General features: G+C 42.5%; 1 protein-coding gene across 2 annotated transcripts; it reads left to right on the plus strand.

Moving 5' to 3' along the window:
* Window positions 1-1,327: 1,327 nt before the first annotated feature.
* Window positions 1,328-13,267, plus strand: TAGLN3 (transgelin 3). Of its 2 annotated transcripts, XM_008948891.1 has the most exons (5): window positions 1,328-1,718; window positions 2,148-2,329; window positions 3,181-3,355; window positions 8,413-8,515; window positions 12,711-13,267. In XM_008948891.1, exons 2-5 carry the CDS (start codon window positions 2,150-2,152, stop codon window positions 12,850-12,852), a joined length of 600 nt encoding a protein of 199 aa, XP_008947139.1. In that variant the 5' UTR covers window positions 1,328-1,718; window positions 2,148-2,149; the 3' UTR covers window positions 12,853-13,267. The 2 variants fall into 2 exon arrangements, with proteins under 2 accessions (XP_008947139.1, XP_008947140.1); XM_008948892.1 differs by lacking the exon at window positions 1,328-1,718 and having other exon boundaries at window positions 1,983-2,329.
* Window positions 13,268-20,290: the final 7,023 nt, after the last annotated feature.

Here is a 20,290-nt window from a genome sequence, read left to right on the forward strand (position 1 = left end):
ACAGCCAAACAACCTACATAGCTAGCTCCCAACTAAACAGAACAGAAAAATATGTGAAAAGGCAACGTAAAGCTGCTTATTCTTTGTGGGACTGGTCAAAGACTGTAACACCTGGCCCTTAACAGCTGCTTGAATGGAAAGGACACCAAATTCATGTACTGCCTTTTACTGTTGCAGCTGCAGCTTACTCCTCCTCTGGTCTCCATTTCTGCTCCTCGCCTTGCACTTACCTTCAACAGTGTGTTCACTGGAATGGAAAGTGCTCAAGTGGCGGCCTTGTCACGTAGCATCCTCTGTGTTATGTAATCAAATATCTCCTAGGGTTTTAAAACTACCAGTGCAGAGAAGAGAAGGCACTAAATGAATTGCCTGTAGAGGACAACAATGAATTAGGTCATCTATTAAATTTTTCATCTCTTGAATCTGCTCAAGCCCAGCAGCATCCAAAGCAGCATAAATCTGAGAATTCATGGTCTTACAATGAGAAAGTAACAAATGGAGAGACCATTTTGAGACAGACAGACAAGGAGCTGTATTCCTCTGTCCTTTGGTTTTTCTTTTTAAAATCCAGCAGAAGGACTTTTCTGGGCAAAGCTGATTTTGAATCTACCTCAGGTTTATCAGCTTCTTTTCATATCAAGCTAAAATATGAATAATTTGCAAAAGAGAACTATTTTGTAGCAGACTGGATAATACAGGATGGATGAAAGACATTTTACAAAGTCTGGTGCAACCTGGAGAAAAGCAAAATTATTTTTTTTATTTAATAAAGAATAACTGTAGAGACCAAAAGAGCCTCTTGTCCTAGCTTTCCTTCTCTCCCCTCCCACTATTGCAGTGGTATGTTCAAAATTTAAACTACTGCACACGGGCATAGCTCCCTTCCTATCAATGGAGGCATGGCGACTTACACCAGCAGAAAATACGTTCCTTGTGCTTTATAGTAGGTTTGCTAGGTTTTGGTGATTTCCCCTTGGTCTTAGTGGTTCAAGTTGTCTTCCCAAGACACTATTACCCTCTTTGATAGCTTAATATATACTAAAGACAGGGTGATTAATAATGTTCTACTACTTCCATTCTCTCCCTTGGCTTTTCAACCTATCGTCCCCTTGTTGAAACTTCTTATCAGCACTTGAACAAGGAAGAGGAGAAATAATTTTTCACTCTCTAAGCCTGTTAGCACTGTAATGCCAAACAGGGAGAAAAAGGTTTTGTATCCTTAAAAATAAACAAGATGCGTAGTAATTTCTGTTACCTTCGTTTAACAGTGTGCAGTCTGGTGCAGTCCATCTGGCCCTGGGATGCTTGGTGCAGTTTGGGTTGATGCAGACTAGGTGGAGTAAAGCTGAGCCTGGAGGGAGAACAGTGCCAGGCTGAGGAAACGTGCATGAAAACAGGCTGCAGATGGGCGAGATAAACAGGCTCCCCAGGCTGCGGCTGAGTAGGCAGGCCTCTTTAATGGCTCTTAGCAACGCCCCTGCTTTGACCCTCCTCATATGTGAGGAAAACCAAATCAATACACTGTTCTTCAAACCAGGATGCTGCAGCAGCAGCAGGGCACTGTGGCAGCCTTCGTCTCTTAAATTCATCAGTGCTTTTCGGTTTGCTGATCTCTGGATATCCAGCCCTCAATCTCTGCTGAGGAAGACCCTGACTGCAGCTTTAATCGGATTGCTTGAGCTCCCATGTACAACCTCCTTCTTATTAGCAAGCATTAGGTAGGCAATTTTAAAGCGTTTTTGGATTTGTGGGCAGCCTTAACATTGATCTGAGAACTCTATTGTATTCTCTGTAAATATAGTAGCAGCCTTTCTTTCAAACCTACTCTGTTTTAAATCTTGCCTTTCTTCTGTTTTTGTGGCTGGGGGGGGGGGGCAGCCGGTTTTTTTTTTTTTTTTTTTTTTTTTTTTAATGTTGTAGCTGATCTGTGCTTTTGGAAAAGGATATTCCCTCGTTGCTCCCTCCCCTGTTCTGCAGAACAGCTATAACCGGTGCCATACAGTTACTTTCAGTGCTGATGAACAACTGTTCAACTGTCTGACATATAGGGCAGGCTGCTCATTCTCTTATTCTTTAATCTTCTGGTGCCTACTTCAAAGCTGCAGGTCAGGACTCTACCCACCAAGTAAGTCCTGCTTTGGTTCCAGAGATGGCTAACAGAGGACCAAGCTATGGCTTAAGCCGAGAAGTTCAGGAAAAGATTGAGCAGAAATATGACCCGGAATTAGAGTCTAGGCTGGTGAACTGGATTATTGTACAGTGTGGAGAACAGATAGAGCACCCTCCTCCTGGAAGGCAACATTTTCAGACATGGCTGATGGATGGAACGGTGAGTGGTTTGTCCAGTTATATACTTGCATGTTTTTATATGCACAGCATCCTTATTTTCTGTCTTCATCTGGCTACACTGATCAGAGCTCATGGCCAGTGCAGAAATATATATCTTATGATCTGATTTATTTCCTGTTGACCAGGAGTCTTAATCTCAGAAGATGATTATTATACAAGTGCACTGGCATTAGTACAGTACTTATGATTCTTATGAGTCATGCGAGTTATATATGACTCATTCCTTCAGCATCTTTTCTTATAAATTTAAATGAGATCTGTTTTAAAATCAGATGTATGCTTTTCTCCTTAAGGAATCATCAGTGGTGAGAAGGAAAGGTGAAGAGATATAGAAAATTTAAAGGATTGGATTATATCATAACTGTTTTCTTCTTGGGAATAATTCTGTAGCTAAAACATTGTATTCCATTGGCTTATTGAACAACAGACAGATGCTGCTGTTTGCAGTGGGCTGTAAGAATACACTAATCATTGAATCTCTGCCAAAGTGACTTTAACAATATTTCAATTGACATTGCTTATGTTTTTGGCTTGGGCATGTGGTTTCTTCTCTATCAGTTGTTATATAACCTTTACCAGTGATTGCTTTGTTGTTTCTAGCAGATTAGGATTTATATGGTCAGGCTGTTGCCATCAGTTCATGAAAGCTTTAGTGCATTTCTAATATACTTTGATTATAATAAATTCAATTATTTGTTTTTAATTGAAGAAATTATGTCCCTGATAGAAACTGGTCAGGCCAAAAGTATTTTGCAGCATCATTTCATGTTCAGAAATTGACTTTTAATTTGGTGACTTATTTCTAATTTTGTTTCTGTATTTATCTCTCAGCTGTTATGCAAGTTAATAAACAGTTTACATCCAAAGGGAAATGAGCCTATTGCAAAGATCTCTGAATCAAAAATGGCTTTCAAGCAGATGGAGCAAATTTCTCAGTTCTTAAAAGCTGCTGAAATCTACGGAGTAAGAACAACAGATATTTTCCAGACAGTGGATTTATGGGAAGGTAAAAATAATAAACTGGAAGCCAGCTTACAGTCTTCATTTTACTTTGCTTTGATGTGTTCTAATGGTGCTTTTGGTCTATGGCATATTCTCTAATGTAATTATCTTTTGGTTTTGTTTGCTGTCCCTCATTACCATGTTCTTCCGGTGGTGTATAATCTCCTCTGAGGGGTTTTTATTACCCTGAGGGCATAACGGAGCCTTTCCAAGCACATGTGTTATCCAAAAGCCCATCACTCTGATAGAAATCCACAGACCTAATAAAACAAGTGTTCTCTATGCTAATTATTTCCAAGTAAATAGCTCCTAATAGCAGATATGGAAAACTTTTACTTTCTGATAGCAAGATTTTATTGCAGTTTTCGAATTATAAGCAAAGCTTAAATTAGAGCTATAAAATCCATACCGAGGAGCTCATATATGCCTCTGTGAAGCTTATGAGGGCTCATTTATGACTACTGAGAAGCAAAACTCACTCTTAACACCATGTTAGCTGAGCATCTCTTTCTAAGGATAAGGTCTTCTAAGAGAGGTCACTATGGCAACAGCAAAAAAAGAATTCAGAGTGCCCCTGTGGTTTTGCAGTAGTCCAGGTGAAGGCTATCTCCATCACACGCTTGGAATGGAAACTGTGCTTCCATTCCTGAAGACCTGAGTCATTTCTGTGTTCATATTACTGGTTTTGCCCACTTCTGTGGGGATACAACCCTTCCTGCTGCTCTAACCAAACACCCTGCATCTCTCTGGAGGAGGTGATGCAAACCTTTTGTGTGAGGGCTCAGAGCAAGCACAGCTGCAAGGCGGTGAAAGGGTCAAAAAATTGCCATGAGAATGAAACAGTGGAAAGAAGAAAGCAATACACTGAGAAAGCTGGTCAGCAGAGTTTGTGTAGGAACACACATGGAGGAAAAAAAGTGGAGTCTGTTTTCACGGGATGTTGAGGTACGTGGAAGAAATCAGTCCTCTGAAGGAAAGACAGACTAGGGAGCTCTTTGTGGACGGGTTAGAAGAGAAGAATATTCTGACAGCTGGAGTTACTGGGATCTGTAATGTTCTCAGGGTGCCAGATTTGCTTGACAAATCCTACCTTTGGGCACAAGGGTAGGATTATTTTTTCCAGTTCAGTATGTAGGCTACCTTTAAATGTCTTAAATGAAGGGATTTTAACTTCCCTGGACTAACACCCCCCCCACCCCCTTAGTCTAGCCAGGCTGTTGAAAGAGAAGCTCCATCTATCTTGTAAGGGATGATAATAGGTCATTTCAGATGCTGTTCTTTGCAGTCTTTTGCATCTCCTAATGGCTTCTCACCATTCAAATAAAAGTATGTTACATTGATCCTTACAATGAAAAGGACTTACTCTAAAGACAAAAATCTCCTGATGATGCTGTCTCCCTCACTTCTCTTCCTTTCACTCGTCAGCTTTTCTCAACAGATGTAAGGAAAAATAGCTAGTAACTTCCAGAGTACAGGAAGTCAAAATGCAACTTGCAGCCTAGGAGGGAGACATACAAGACTTACCTCTGTTGTTATTTTAGGACTTCCCAAAACTAAACTGTCTCCTCGCTTTCCCACTCCGTTTTCATCCCTCCTGCTGCTCATTTCAGTGCTGAGATGAAACAGTATGTCTCTCCAGCAGTGAGTCACTGCGAGCTTTTTCTGTCTAACCATAACTCTGACCTCTAGCATCTGTGCTGCTTGAGGGCTGAATTGTCTGAACCTGGATGCATTAGCTGGAGACAGTCTCTTTGTCACTAGTCCATAATTACAGTGCTCCTATAATTCAGGCCGTAACCTCTTTAGAAAAAGGGGCAGTGTTGATGTATGTTTATAGGGCGAAAAAATGTGTGACTGAAAAACAGCTTTTTGCTGGCACTAATTGTTTTCTGAGAGCTTTGAAATTCTTAGTGACAATTAATGAAAATGTTTTAGGATGCAATCTGCTGTTGGCTGTTTCAAACTCATTCAGTCCATCTGGTGCACTTTTCTTATCTCTGTGACTTCTTGGTCCAAAAGAACTATCACCTTTCTTTTGGTCCTTTCTTACGTTAAATGTACTGCGCTGTGCAGCTTTACCTAATCCATGCTGAAGTTATTATGTTCACTGTTGTTTGCAGATGCCTCCCCAGTATATTTCCAGGCAGGCAAGAGGCAGCTGTACCTCTGAGTATTTGTTCAGCCTTTACAAAAAAGCATTTCAGGAAAACTATGCAGAGCAGTTCTCCATCTTTGCGCTTGAACCATCCCCTTCCTGGACCTGAAGAAGGTGGCCTTCCAGCCAGGTTTCCCCCCAAAAGAAAGGCTTAGTATAAGAAGTGAGCAGAGTCCCCTCCTTGCAGAGGCAGTGCCAAATCCTCTGCAGGGCTGTGCTCTTCAAAGCACGCTGCAGAGGACACTGAAGATGCAGAGGAAAGGCCGTTGGCCTTGCATGGTGATTCAGGGAGGCTGAGGCTGGGGGCCAGGCGGGCAGCCCATGGGCCTGTCGGCAAACAAGTACTGGGGCAGAGGGAAGGCACTGCCTGAAATTTTCTGCAATGCCAGAGTCAAGCCTGGCTTCAGAGAATGTGTATTATCACTTCTGTCAGGTGGCTTCAGTGTTAGGTGACTTTCTCAGTGGAAATCTAAAACTTTTCACAGCCCTTTTTATGCTGACCACCGAGCCCCTCATATCCTATGATGGAAGTGGCTAAATGTCACAATGCCACCGAGGGCTGGCACCTTCTCTGCCCTGCAGCACCCCTTCCATGCAGCAGGGAGGCTCTGCAAAGCCTGGCCATGGCCCTGGCTCTGCTTTGTCACATGGCTCTCGGCTCCCACTGGGTTTCTTTTTCCCCTGCAGTGTCTCCCACTCTCCACTGACAAACCAGCCAGAGCTGAGTGCAGAGCGTGGGGGGGGGGCTGCCAGATGGCTCTGCCGGGCCCATCCTCATCTTTTGCTACCCACTTTTTGGTTTTTCTTTTTTTTTTTCTCTTTTCTTTTTTTTCCTGCTCCCGCTGCCATTATTCAGCTCATTCACTTTTAAATCCTTCTTCACATCTTCCTTCATCCCAGTCAGTCACAGTGGTCCTTGTTATACGGGAGGCATCCCAAGGATGCTGTGTGGCATCTGTCACAGCATATGGTACATCTGCTGCCTCGGGGACCTCTTGGCGTTGCATCCTCGTGCTCTTCTCTGTGTGCCTGTGGATTTGTGGGGGGGGGGTCAGCTCTCCGGCTGCCCTCTTAGGCAAGGACCCTGTCTGGTGCCATTTACAGTTACAAATACAGCAAAAAGAGGATTCTGGATGGCTGGCACTTAATTTTCTGAGCAAATGGTTCCCCTGCAGATAGGATTGCTATAAACTTTATAGGCTGTACAACAGCCACAGTTGGGAGCTGCGAGATGGTTTCAGCTTGAGGGTGTCTTCCTCGCCTCAGTCAGTGTGCTGTGCATTTAGGTTGCATGAACCAAAGCCCTGAACTGCATCTGCTGTAATCAGAGTGATGCACAGCATAAACACACAATGTGCAGTGCTCCCTTCCCTCTGCATTCCAGATGGTCTACTGGTCTATTTTCATTAATATCATTATCATCATCATGTCTTTAGTATCCCATGTTTTTATGAATTACTTATTTTCACATGTGAAAAACTTACAGTCAAAATCAGATCTGTTAACTAGACAAATTATTTTAGGAAAGAGGAAGAACTGAAACAGAAAGGAAGGGAGAGGAGTCATAGAAACACAGGAAAGATTTCAGAAAAAGGGAGAGGCAAAAGGCAGGTTTGTAACAACTTACCACCTCACAAAACTGGTAATACTGGCTGCAACACATCTTTGCTAGAAAGTTTTCAAAACTGAACATCTTTATTAGGATGAGTTAAAGTCTATTAACTTAGTCTAGTTGAGAGGTGTCCCTGTCCATGTCAAGGAGATTGGATTAGAGGATCTCTAGGATCCCTTCTAACTTAAGCCGTTCTATGACTCTGATGCCTTTATGTTCCCTGGCCTTTTTACACCAACTGACAAAGTACAGGGAAAGAACCAAAACAAAAGGAGCAATCTTATTATCAGGTGGGTTTTTTTTTTGGTTTTTTTTTTTTCCTGTTGTTGTTGTTGTTCATTTTTTTTGTTTTTTAATTCACTGGAGGAATTAGCAAAAGATGTTGACCAGAAAGGAAAAATTTTGTGAATTTTCAGCTGGGTGGAGGGTGTGCCTCTAACCAAGTGATAGGCAATTTTACCCTTCCCGTTGGAGATGGGATAAATTATCCCCTGAGAAGCTTTCCTTTTGCTGTCATTTGTGGAGGGAACCTAAGGAATTAGTGATGAGCAGATATGTAACTTTTACTTGGCTAAAGATGAGATGACTTTCTGAAACAAGGAATGAAGTGAGGTAACACAGGGAGGAAGTAGAAGAATAATGGGCTGGATGGCAGGAAGTAGAGGTGTGAAACTGCAGAACACCAGTTTTTGGCAGCCTGAGAAAGGAAGCCAGTAGGAAGGATTTGAGAGGTGATCTGATGGTTACATTGGGAGGTGCTGATAAAATTTACTTGCACAGGAACTCTACAGGACTGCTGTCAACTCTGTTAGCACAGGGACTGCCTGAAGTTGCCAGGGGTTAAATGGTGGGATCAGCATTTTACCAGTTTACAGGTGAAGAAGCTGAGACACAGCACTGTTGTTTAGCACACTATTCTCCTTCAATCATGTTTTACTGAGTATATTACTGTAGTTTGTATGCCAAAGTGATCTCTACTTAGGAGAAAATTTTGCCAAAAGGATTATCTAGGAGGACTTAAAATAATATGGAGGAAGTTATTAAAATAACCAGAGGCTTAAAAACATTGTTAAGTTTCACTTAACCACTATCCCTTTGATGACTTTTAATAAGCTCTTGCATGTCAGTACCTCCATTTCAGCAATGGTAAAATGGCATTTATAATGCTGTTAATGCTTTTCTTCAAGGGAGCTGAGGGAGTTTGTTAAAACATTGGGTAAGACCTCTCATAAGTGTGCCAAGCTGTTTGTTTTGCAAGGATTTCTTATATTAATTTTACTGTCTGGCTTTCCAGGGAAGGACATGGCAGCAGTGCAGAGAACCTTAATGGCTCTAGGCAGTTTGGCAGTCACCAAGGATGACGGCTGCTACAAAGGAGATCCTTCCTGGTTTCACAGGTAAAGTCTAAAGCACAGCTGCTCAGAGCTGTCTTCCTCAGGAGGCTAGTAATATCATCTGCCTTTAGGCTTTAAGGAAATTTACTGGGAAAAGAAGAGAAGAATCTTTCCAAAGTTTCCTTGTAATCAAGATAATTTTTTTTTTCTCTGGACTCTAGAGGAGGGAAGCAAAGACCCAACTAGGCTGTGACATTTTCTGCCCTTCACTGGTTCACAACTTTACCAGCATCACTGCTAGGCCCACATCCAGCCATATCTTGTTGGCTTAAAGTTACAGCAGGAGAGCAGGGGAGGAGCCCTGTGGGAACTCTGTAGCACAGCCTTTTCTCATGTAGCCTCATCAAGCCACCTTAGGTGTCCCTCCTGCCTGGACCTGGGACAGCACTACTGGTACCAGGAGTAGGGAGCACACTGCCTGTGGCTGCAGCTCTGGTTTCTCCCTGTAGGCATCTCTTTTGAAGGAGGCTGGGACAGGCTGTGTTGGTGTGGACAGCTGCATGCATGCGTGGGGACTTTACTGGCTGGCTGGCTTTTGGTGGTGCACACAGGGAGGAGTGCAGCATCCTGCTCCAGGCACCCTCATAGCACATCCACCTTGCTGTGTGAGAGGCCCACACTGATCACTGAAGAAGAGACATAATTTTCATGTCCACTTATTCTTATTGCCCAGAAGAGCAATGATACTTAATAAATTCAGCCATCAGTTTTGATAACATTCATCTGTTTGGCAGCTTCAGCATCTTTTCATGAGTGAATCCTCTGTGTCCATTTATGAAGAAAAGGGACCAAAAAAATGGCATCAGCCATGCAGATATGTGTGTGCTAAGAGTGGCTGGCAGGAAAGGCATACTTTTGCCTCACATCTATTAACAGGCAGAAAGATTAATGAAGACAAGGCTGTCAAGGTTATCTGCAAACCCCCATGTAGTGACCCCTTTACTGAGCAGAGAAAAGGCATGAAGCCTCTTTCTGTTTTTCACCAAACCAAAAATTATTTCATTTCCAAGTCATCTTTTTTTCTTGGGGTCTACCACTTCTCTGAAGAATTCTCTATCTTGGCAAAGCTGTTTATTTGCTCTAAAACTCCATTTATTCTGGCCAGGGAGGCTGAGAACAGAAACAGGAAGAAAAGGAAATCCTCCCACACTTAGCCCTCCTGCCTCACAGGCATATTATTGTCATGAGATTCTGCCATCCAAAAGTAATTCTTATGTCAAAATGTCTGAGGCATGTTCGCTGCTTCTCTTTGATTTCCTTGAATTTTCTGACATGTAGGTGAGGCTCAACAAAAGTAAGGCAAACTTCACTTAGTTTGTCTTAAACCTCAAGCTGGTTTAACTCAGCCTAAGTGAGACTTGAATTTTAGGTGAATAAGTGCAAACTCCTATGCACTCTTTAGATGAAATTAGTTTAACTTAATACAGTGTACAAATAAATTTGTATTTATGGAATATAATAGGGTTTGAAATTGGGTTCAAATCTAGTTATGTGCTTTAATATAAACCAGACATGAAATCACTATGAACCAGACAGGCTTATTTGGTTTATGTAGCTAAAACAAAGTCCTACATGGAAAAATTAATTTTCATCTGGATTTTTTTAATTGTGGGTGGGAATAGTTTTCATTGGCATAGATGTGATCACCGCCCTTCTCCCCTGGCTGTCTATCCTACCCATACTGCTTAGATAGCCAATGCATATCTACTGCAGCCCCTGAAAGACCAGTTTAGAGCCACTGCCTTAAGGAAAATGTGTTATTTCTATAAGGAAACAACATACTGCAGATCAGGAGCTGTTTTCTGAGTAGCTTACCCATCTCTTCAGGCAGATCAAACCCCCTTACTGTCACCCAGTGTTAGCCATGAGTCAGGGCTTTCAGGCTGATTCTTAATCACCTTAAGTTAAATTGAAAGATGTCAAGATTAAATGGAGCAAGAATATCCATGCAGGCAACTACAGTGATCAAGATACCCCCACACTTGAGCTAAGCTATTTAACTTCCCATTGCCAGTGTCTCACATACCCAGACCCACCAGGGCTGATTCCCCCCTTCCTTGTGTGCCCTAGCAAGGTTCATGCATCCATGGCTGTTTGTTATCTTGTGGTTTGGCAACCACAAGCACTGGTGTGAAGTTAGCACAAAAAATTAACAGCTATGAGGGGATCACTTTGGGTAAGGGTGATGCCATGTGATGTCAAACAGGCAAAACAGAACTTGACATAGTGTGAGGCACTGAGAGGAATAGACTTGCCCTCACCTCTTTTTTCTACAGTGTCAGTGAAGGCCATTGCCACCACCCTAAAAGCAAAATGTAAGTCCATGTAGTTATCTCTAAGACAATCATATACTAAATGTGGTGCTTATGGAGGTAAAAATAACATTATGTGATCCATACTGTATGTGTAATCAACTTTTATTAACATATCCAGGCATCTCTTTAGTCTTTCTTTTTGTTTATTCTTTGCAGTTCTCTTCTTTTTTTTTTTTTTTTTGGCTCTGAGTTACTGTTCAACTTTCTGTGGAATTACTCCACAACACAGCTGAAAATTCTAGGAGGAAAGAGGAAAAAATAATCAAATGGGTTCCTGGGATTTTAATTAAAATAAAGGCAGACAGTGAACCTGATATTCAGTTAGGTAATAGGAGGAGTTCTAAAAACATCATCTTGTGGTGGAGAACCTGGCAGTAGTTCAGAGCCTGTCTAAGTATTCTGGAAAAGAAATTAAGCAGCAGTGAGAGGGTGTTGCTTTCTGTGGCACCTGCAGTTCTGCATGCCTCCCTCCAAAACAAAATGCTGTGAGATCCCAGAGCCTGTGATGGGCTTCTATAAGCCCTCTTACTAGTCTATACATTAACACTGGAGCCCATTCTGAAAAATGCCAGGTCAGTACTGGTTTCCTGTGGATCTTTCTCACTGTTCTGCTTTGCTGGGCTTTCATGCTGACATGGGTTCACCTCCTGCAATGTCCTGAACCCCATAAACCCAGCAAAGAGATTAAGTGCTTTTCTGGACTCAAGCCAGGCTGCTCAGCACTGTACAGGACCAGGCCCTCACAGAGAGGATCATGTTGATGGTTTTCAATCTCAGCTGGCACCTAATCTGACATTCTCATCTGCTGGTGGGGTGGGGAGAGAAGGGGAACTGAAATGTGATGCCATATTGCAGGGTGACCTGATCCCGGGACAGACAGTGGGGAGAAAGATTGTACCCGGGTGTGAATAGAGGCTGGTTGCTTGAAAGTCTCTCTTCATCTGGGCTCTGCAGATTCATAAGGTTTATTTGGTAGGAACAGACTGATCCTTCTCCCTTCTAAATTACTTGTTTGCCCCACCTTGTATAAACAAAAGATCAGTCCAAAATATACAGCTTAATATACAGCTTCTTGAAAGGCATCAGCTCACAAACTTTTATGTTCTTCTTAACCTCCACTTTGGCCCTCAGTGCTATTTTCAGGGAAGAGAGACTCCTTTTAAACTCCAACAAAGGTTCATTGATCCAAAGGGCTTTTGAGACCAAGGACACGGAACAAAAGCGGTCAGTGTGTTTTGACAGAAGATAAAGGACTGTCATACAGTTAAGACACAGGTGCAAAGGGCAAAGTCTATTGCTTAGAGGAGAGAGATCTGGAAATGGTAAGACAGCAATTGTTCTGTCCTGTGGGCAATCATCATCATCCACTCTGCAAAAACTGAGCAAAAGTCACTTTTCTGTCCCGTTGTTTCTCTGGGTACATTCAGCTCTCATTTACTCCCCTGATTTGTACTGTTGCCCTAGATGGGTATCAGCTGGTACTAATGCACAGGTTAGTGTCTCATTGATCAGATCCCGTGAACTACAGCTGTTAAGAGTTATAGGGCTTAACACAAATTAACCTTATCTTGTGTTATATAGAGCACTACATAAATTTTTCATCTGCCATAGCTGCTGGGGGAGTCCCTTGGGTTTCTGGAATAAGGTGGACAGTGAAAGTCTGAAGTATTGTAGGTTTGACTACAGCATTACTTCTAATTGTGGGAAAAGGTATTAGCCCGATCAATATTGTCCAGCCCATGAGATGGTGCAAATGGAACACTGCGTTACAGGAGACATGTGTGTTAGCATGAACCACTTTCAGGTTGCTTGTCTTGATCCTCTGTGCATACGTAGAATGATGGTATGTGTATGTGTTGCTTTTTTTGTGTGTATATGGACAGGAAAGCTCAGCAGAATCGACGAGGATTTTCAGAAGAGCAGCTTCGTCAGGGACAGAACGTAATAGGCCTTCAGATGGGCAGCAACAAAGGAGCATCACAGTCGGGTATGACAGGCTATGGGATGCCAAGGCAGATTATCTAAGCATCTCTGTCTGGAGAGAAAACACTCCTTCTGCAGCATGGTCTGTTTAAAAAAAAAAAATAAAAAAAAAAAAAATTGCAGCTCATTAGTTCCCTTTCTGCCTGGTTTCTAATAATTAGCACTCTCTAAGGTTTGGAGCATTTTTGGTTTGGTTTGTTTTATTTGCAGCTGCAAAAGTTTATCTAGGAACCTGGTTTTTTTTGTGGTGGTGTGTGTCAGTTCACAGCACGTGCGCACTGCTGCTCCTACTTTTCACTTCTGAACTATGCAAAGACAATTATTCTGTATTAATTTATTTGCAAAGTGTTATCTTCCGTATTTGTCTTACACCGCACTTGTATTTCAACCAGTAACCTCGTTCTTCAATTCAGTGATGATATTGTTTGACCTACAAATAAAGAAAAATTAAAGACACCTCTTAGACTCATTATTTAAAGGAGGCAAAAGCAATTAAAACCAATGGCCACATGGTATGGTGCTGAGGAGTTAAAGGCTTTGAATGGTCTGTCTCATCTCCAGCCCAGACCCCTCTCTGAGTGGCTCCTTGCTATTAAATTTACAGTCTGTGTTACATGTTCAATTTAGTGTTTGTCTAAAGACATATCCAAGGTATTTTCCTAAAAAGAAGAAAAGATATATTATCCACTGAGTCGGATTCATATAGTCCCACCCAATTTATCTCAGATTTCCTTGACTTAGTGTGCTCTGTTAACTGTACCAGCTGACTTGTGGATCAAGCTAAAATGAGTTTAATAGGGAAAGAAAAAAGAAAAAAAAAGCTGTGTGTGGAAACAAAGCAAAACAAGGAATTAATTCACTGCTTCCCATTAGCAAGCAGACATTGAGCCACTACCTGGAAAGCAGGACCTCAGCACAGATGACGGTTACTTGTTACCACAGACATGCCCCATTCCTCCTCGTTTTCCCTGAGCTTTTGCTGCTGATCACAACACCATATGTCTGGGATAACCCTTCAGTTAAATGGGGTCAGCTGTCCCAGCTGTGTCACCTTCCAGCTTCTTTCCCACCCCCTGCTGTGGGTCAGAACGACTAAGGGAGATGACCTTGACACTGCCTAGGCATGGTTTAGCAAAGCCACCACACTGGTGTGTTAGTCACATATCCAAAGCACAGCTGGCTGCTGGGGAGAAGGTTAACTCCAGCCCGGCCAGATCCAGTACACCCAGCAGCAGGTGAGTCTCCAAACTCAGGGAATTCTTCACCATGAAAAGACTCTCTGTCAGACAGGTGAAGAACAAGCTTTGCCTTGCGATAGTTGATACTGTATCAAGCAAAATGCAAAACAAGGTATGTTTTGAACACCAAGGAAGAAATAAAAGTGCAGAATTCTTCCAACCCCAAAAATGTCCACAGTTATATTCTGTTATGCTCACCTGTGATGGGCTGTAAATGTGGCTGGTAATTCCTTTTGGGCCAGTTTGCTGGAGACTCAATAGAGGAACCTGCCGATTCAGTAACCCTGCCACAGCAGCTTACCAGAACAGGCTGACCTGCTGGTCAGCACAGGTTGCCTTGCAGCAACACTTGGGGAATGCACGTTATTTTCTCTGCAGGATTTTCTTGCTGTTAACTATCTCTGCTGGCTTCACTTGCAAAGCCCAGTGACTTCTTCCTCACAGGCAAGAGGGAAGGGAAACATGATAACTGAACTCTGTGGACTTTTTTTTTTAAATTCATTACAAGCTTCCAAGGAAGGCTGAAAATGTAATATGTGGGCAGGTTACAAATGAAGGGTAATCTGTTCTGACAGCTGTCTGAGTGCCTACATACATAGGTATGAGTGACTTCTGTCTGGATTTGAACCTAGTGACATGTGGCAGCTAGTTGGCCACTGAGTAGCTCTTGAGCCAGTGACACACAGGGTGATGCGGCTTCAAAAGTTTCTACCACTGAGTAAACTGAAGGGAAGATGCCCCAGCTCAGATGAAGCTCTATCCTCCCTATCAGGAGAAGGATGGGAATAACATATCCCCACTTCAGTCAAGCTTTGCTGAAGCACTATGGAGCACAGCAAGTGAGAGGTGATGGAAAGGTCATGTTACATGGTTGGGGCTGAGGGGTTCTATAGCAGATGCCACTGAAAAGGTCCTGCCCTCATTTGTACCTTCTCTCACACCTGCCAGGGCATCTTGGTGCGTCCATGGTGCTCTTGTCAAGCACTTTTTGGTATTATTACCTGATGAGGGCTATTTTTTCTGTTGTTTAGGTGAATTTGCTCAGCAGAGTATCAGATGACCACCCCAGATGATGCATCTGGAGTAGGAACACACCTTTCAGCTGTGGTGGGATGTTAGCTTAGTGCCAAGCATAACACCATATTTAAGTGTCATGTGCCAGTTGCATCCCCAGGGTATTTTCAGTATCCCTGATGCCACACTGCGGCGGCCACTGCCCACCTTCTCTGTTAAATTCTCTTCCTGACCTTACAGCCAGCAAAGGTGACCTGGGCAAATTCAGGTCCCAGCCATTAGCACAGCAAACTGAAAAGAGCAGATGATAGACCTACTGGTCAGAGCAATGGTCCATCTAACCCAGCACTCTGCCTCTGGCAGTGGCAAAAGAGGCAACTTAGAGAGAGCACTTAAGCCCAGCTGTCTTCTGCGGTCTCTGACCTTCCTTCTCCATCAGCATCTGTGGTTGCTGCAATACGGTGCATCCAAGCAGAAGAAAGACCATGCCCCAATTAAATGTTCTTCATCAAAGCTACCTTCCCTAATGATAAGTGCTTTCATTAGGTTTGGCATTCTAACAGCCTTGTTGAAGTTACAGAAAACATTGTGTGCTTACACAGCAGGAAAAAAATAAAAGAAACTGAAAAAAAAAAAAATGTATTTTTAACAAAACATATCAGCAACATCAGCTAAGTGCTCCAGGAGGGGGAAAATGTGTACCCTGTGGCTGCAGACACAGGACCTGCTTAGTGTGAGGACAACAGAGAAAACGGCTGATTCACCAGGATCTTATTTTTGATATGCCCTCCCCAAGCTCCCAACAAATTCTTTCATTACTTTAAATCATAAAGGTAATCTAGCTGTTAATATCTGAGAGCAGATGTTGCAGTGTACATACTTTATTCTGTGGGTTAAGCTTATCCTTCCATACTCCTGTATGATAGCTATAGAAATATTAATGTTATTATTAAATAAATATTAACACACTCTGCTCTACTAGTGTTCTCCTATTAAAACATCCTTACTACTAAGTTTACAAACGTCTTAAGCTAAGAAGTAAATAAACATAGTACAAGACTAGCTTAATAACCAAGTTAGCAGGAAACACTATTGCTTTCCTTGTATTAACAATAAAGCATTTAAAGTTGCTTCTACTGCATCAAAACCAATTATGCATGTCTCCCAGAAGCCTAATTAATTTCTATGACAACCTTCTGCATTGTTACTACTAAAGCCTTGATGTATATTAGAGCAGAGACATACAGGAGGTTTAAACATGTACTGCAGGGCATGATGGGAGTGCTTGGGAGGGGGTGTATGTGTCTTTCCTCTCCTAGCTGCTGGGTTTTCCAGTGCTTAGGGGAATCTTGCCTCTGCAGATGATGAACAATATCTCACTTAAGGCTGTGGACTCAGTTTGAGTCCAAGTACGATCTAAGGTAAGACCCACATGCACACTGCTTATAACCCTTCTTGAAGTCTGGCTGTAAGCTGATCAACTACACCAGCTTAAAACCAGAATAAAACACTTTTTGTGAGAAAATGCTTCAAACATCCTCCCTTAACAGCTGTACCAGCAAAAGCCTTATCATAGAGGGCTGGACCAAAAACACCTTAAATATTGCTGTCCTTGTGCTTCGGTTTGCCATAACTGTAGAAATGTGAATTACATTTATCTGCCTTCATGGAGTTTTTTTGACCATGGCATCACTATGAACAATTGCTTAGTAACTTATTTTCATCTTTGAGTTGGTATCTGATAGCCTCCTGAAAGGATATTGTATAGGTGCGTAAGTAAGGAAGAACCACACACACGAGTGTGAAACCCAAGCATATCCTCATTTGTAAGAGCAGAAGGAAAATAGAATGAACAGGAAGTCAATGTTAAGTTCAGCCAGTTCAGTTAAGCTGGAGCTTGAGAGCCACTAGGCTAACATAACATGACATGTTTGAAATAAAAACTAATGAGGGTGAATGGAATGAAGAGGCTTCACCCTTCAGTAAATTTGTCTGTAGCTTTACTTAGCAACATGCCTCTGCTGGGCAGCATCCCCTGCACTCAGCAAAAGTGCAAGGAGAAGGTGCTGCTAGTAGCAAGAGGCAGCAGCTGACCCTCTCTTTCTGTGTGCTACCACCATGGGCTGTTTGCACTCCAGCCACAGCGTATTCAGACCAAGCTGACTTGTTTTACTACTGCTTAGGCCGAATCAGAGCCAGCAGGGAGGAAGGGTGAGGGCTCAGAGCATCAAAATTTCATTTCTATGTCTGTAATCAATTGCATTTGGCTCTGGCCTCATTGTTTGGCTTTGCTGTTTTTATCAGATAAAAGCAAGGCTAATACTCACTTAATAGTGATGGCTTAAACAGCTTGGGCATTAATAGGATCAATGATACAGTAGTGTCTCCTAACTAGAAGTAAGCTTTAAACATCTTGAGAAGGGAAACAAGCACCTTTAGATGAAAGAAATTCAGCCATTGACTCAAAGTCCCATCTATGACTGCCATGGTAGCTCCTGAGCCAGGGAGTGAGGAGCCACCACCGCTGCAGATAAGCTTGTCTACACAGACCCTCCTTCTGAAATTTTGCCTTCTATAAACTTTAAAAGAAACATAAAAGCTTATTTTGTAATGCATGCATAAGCTACTAAGACAAACAATTTGCGACACCCTAAATTTAAAGGCAATCCCCATATAGATAGGGAGAAGAATGTATAATTTTGTCAGCATACTCTTTACTGGAAACACGCTTTCCCTCTCTGTGGGGCTTGCTATCCTGCAGAAAAGGCAAGTGACATGGGCATGAAGACAGCACAAACAACTGCTGGGAAACCAGGCACAAGCAGTCAGCTATCCCCACTCTAGCAAACAGATTTACCTATTTCAACTTCACTGAGATCATTCTTCCCACCTGAATCTCCAAAATAAACCCACCACATTTCTGTGACTAAGATCAAGCAATAGCAAACTATGAGGTAACATGGGAGTGGGATGAAAGAAAAGATATTAGCTATTACTGTAGGGGGGAAAATCATAACCTTCGGTGTAAGGAAATTATTCTGCTCTCATCTTGCAGTGTTCATGTGACAGTGCAGTGCACAATGCTGTGACATTCAAGTAAAGTTATAATGCCATTTCTCAGATGCAGAAATACATTTGTCTGTAGGTCTATTGGATTTATAGGTGAAATTAGAGAGGTGACCTTTCTCACTAATGAAATTTCTGTTAAATGGGTCACTTGGGTAGCAATGTTTCTTCGTTATTGAGCAGGAGTAAGACCTATACTCTAGCAAGACAGTGCTCTGCAGATTGCGTGTCAGGTTTAATGCTTATGGCTGGGACTGGAAGAAGTGAAGAGCCCAGAAGCGGGCCCGGCTCTGCTCTGAGGATCTTCAGGGCCAGGTTCATGTGGTGAGGAGAGAGGCAGCACTAGATGGAAGGAGCAGATACGCCCAGGCATGTGGCTTGCAGGTGCTTGAAGTGCTGGGGTCTAAACCCCAAGCCCTGCATCATGTTTGACATATAAATGATGTCCACAGCCAGGCAAGAGAGAAATTCTTCTTGGGTTTCTCTCAAGACTTGGCCAAGTTTGGGTGAAAACCAAGGAAACTAACATCAGGTGCCATGTCTTTAGAATCACAGAATCATAGAATCCTTTAGGTTGGAAGAGACCTTTAAGATCATCAAGTCCAACCATTAAGCCAACACTACTAAGTCCTCTGCTAAAACAGATCAGAATCTGTCAGGTTTGGAAGGGACCACAAGGATCACCCAGTTCCAACCCCTCTGCCATGAGCAGGGACACCTCACATTAGAGTTAACATCAGGTGTCCCACCTTTAAAGTTAACAGTTTAAAAGCTGGCTCTGCTTATACAAGTAGTGATGCTTTTCTTCGACAGTTGCTGTGGTGATTTGTGTGGTTGGAGTTGGACTGTTGATGTGGTTTCTAGCTTGGCTTAATCTTTCCTTTGCTACATTATGCACCATGAGTGAACACATTGATTTGTTTATTTCTCCTGTTGTTTGTCTCATCATATCTTCCCCGCATTCTTTAGAATGGGGTGATAAAGTCTGGCCTGTATGTTTACTGCTAATGGCATTGTCTTTCATGATGGGCCACATAGTCAGCAAAAGAGTGCTTGAAGAAGCCCAACAAGTCTGAGACAGACTGATGACTTCTGGCTATTTCCAAACTGGAATTTAAGAAAGGGTACGAATTGTCATCATGTCAATAAAGATGTGAAGCAGATGAAAGCTTTTGCATTTGCATAAAAATCAGCAAAATGCTCTGCTTCTCTCACTTCTTATTATGGCCCAGAAAAAGAGAAGGACAAAAATGAGCATGGATGGTTTTTAGAAGCAGGTTTTGCACTAGTGTCATTGAGTCAACACTTCATTCTAAGTTTCTTTGTATTAGCTCCCACACACAGTGTAGAAGGAAGGGTAGCTCTGCTGCTTCTAGCTCCTCTTAATGTGCAGCCCAAGAGATATTGTTTTCACCAGGTCCTTAAACCTGGCTGGAGGTTCCAAGCTGGATCACCTTCCACCATGGATGTGTCTTAACACCCTCAGAGCTGCTGAGCACATAACCTGATCTTTGGGGGTTTGGCTCTTGTTAAAAGGGGGATAAAACCACTTCCCCATCTTGCAGGAAAACAGTCATATAAATGCAGGTTTGGGTATAAAGTGCTTGGGTACCATGGCAACATTGGTTTTACAAGTGAATAGTAAAAGCTTTTGATGCAAGGAGGAAAAATGAATACTTTAATTTTAATTTTGGAAGTTTGGAAGGTGCAAGTGGGATATCAAAAGAGTCTGTGCATGTGCCAGGGGCAATCATCATCTCCTGACATCCTCTGAACAGACCTTTTCCCTTGATCTGCCATGACAGTTCAGATGAATCAGGCACTGTGCCCCAGTTGTGGCAGTGCTGTTAAATCCAACCAGTATTTCTTGGATTCTCCCTACATTAGAAGGGTATTTTGGAATATAATTAATGGTTGGACTCAATGATCTTAAGGGTCTTTTCCAACCTAAATAGTTCTATGATTCTATGAAGGTGGGTTACAGCTGGGTGTTCACACAAGTAGCAGCTGGAGAAGGTTTTGCTACTGAAAAGCAAGAGTTAGAGCTATAGCCAGGTGGATTTGGTTTTTCCTCTGAGGCAATGCCTCTACAGTGGCTCAGCACTGGCCGGAGCTGCTGGGATGCAGTAAAGTAGCTATTAATCTTTCTTGACTGTTTGTTA

The sequence above is a fragment of the Merops nubicus genome, unplaced genomic scaffold (genome assembly GCF_000691845.1).
Source record: "Merops nubicus isolate BGI_N331 unplaced genomic scaffold, ASM69184v1 scaffold461, whole genome shotgun sequence".
NCBI lineage: Eukaryota > Metazoa > Chordata > Aves > Coraciiformes > Meropidae > Merops > Merops nubicus.

What these genes read in the sequence shown, in the direction of transcription:
- TAGLN3 (XM_008948891.1), top strand. Translation starts at nt 2,150, where the DNA reads ATGGCTAACAGAGGACCAAGCTATGGCTTAAGCCGAGAAGTTCAGGAA. An exon ending in CATGGCTGATGGATGGAACG is followed by an intron (nt 2,330 to 3,180) that starts GTGAGTGGTTTG and finishes TTTATCTCTCAG; the next exon opens with CTGTTATGCAAGTTAATAAA. An exon ending in GACAGTGGATTTATGGGAAG is followed by an intron (nt 3,356 to 8,412) that starts GTAAAAATAATA and finishes CTGGCTTTCCAG; the next exon opens with GGAAGGACATGGCAGCAGTG.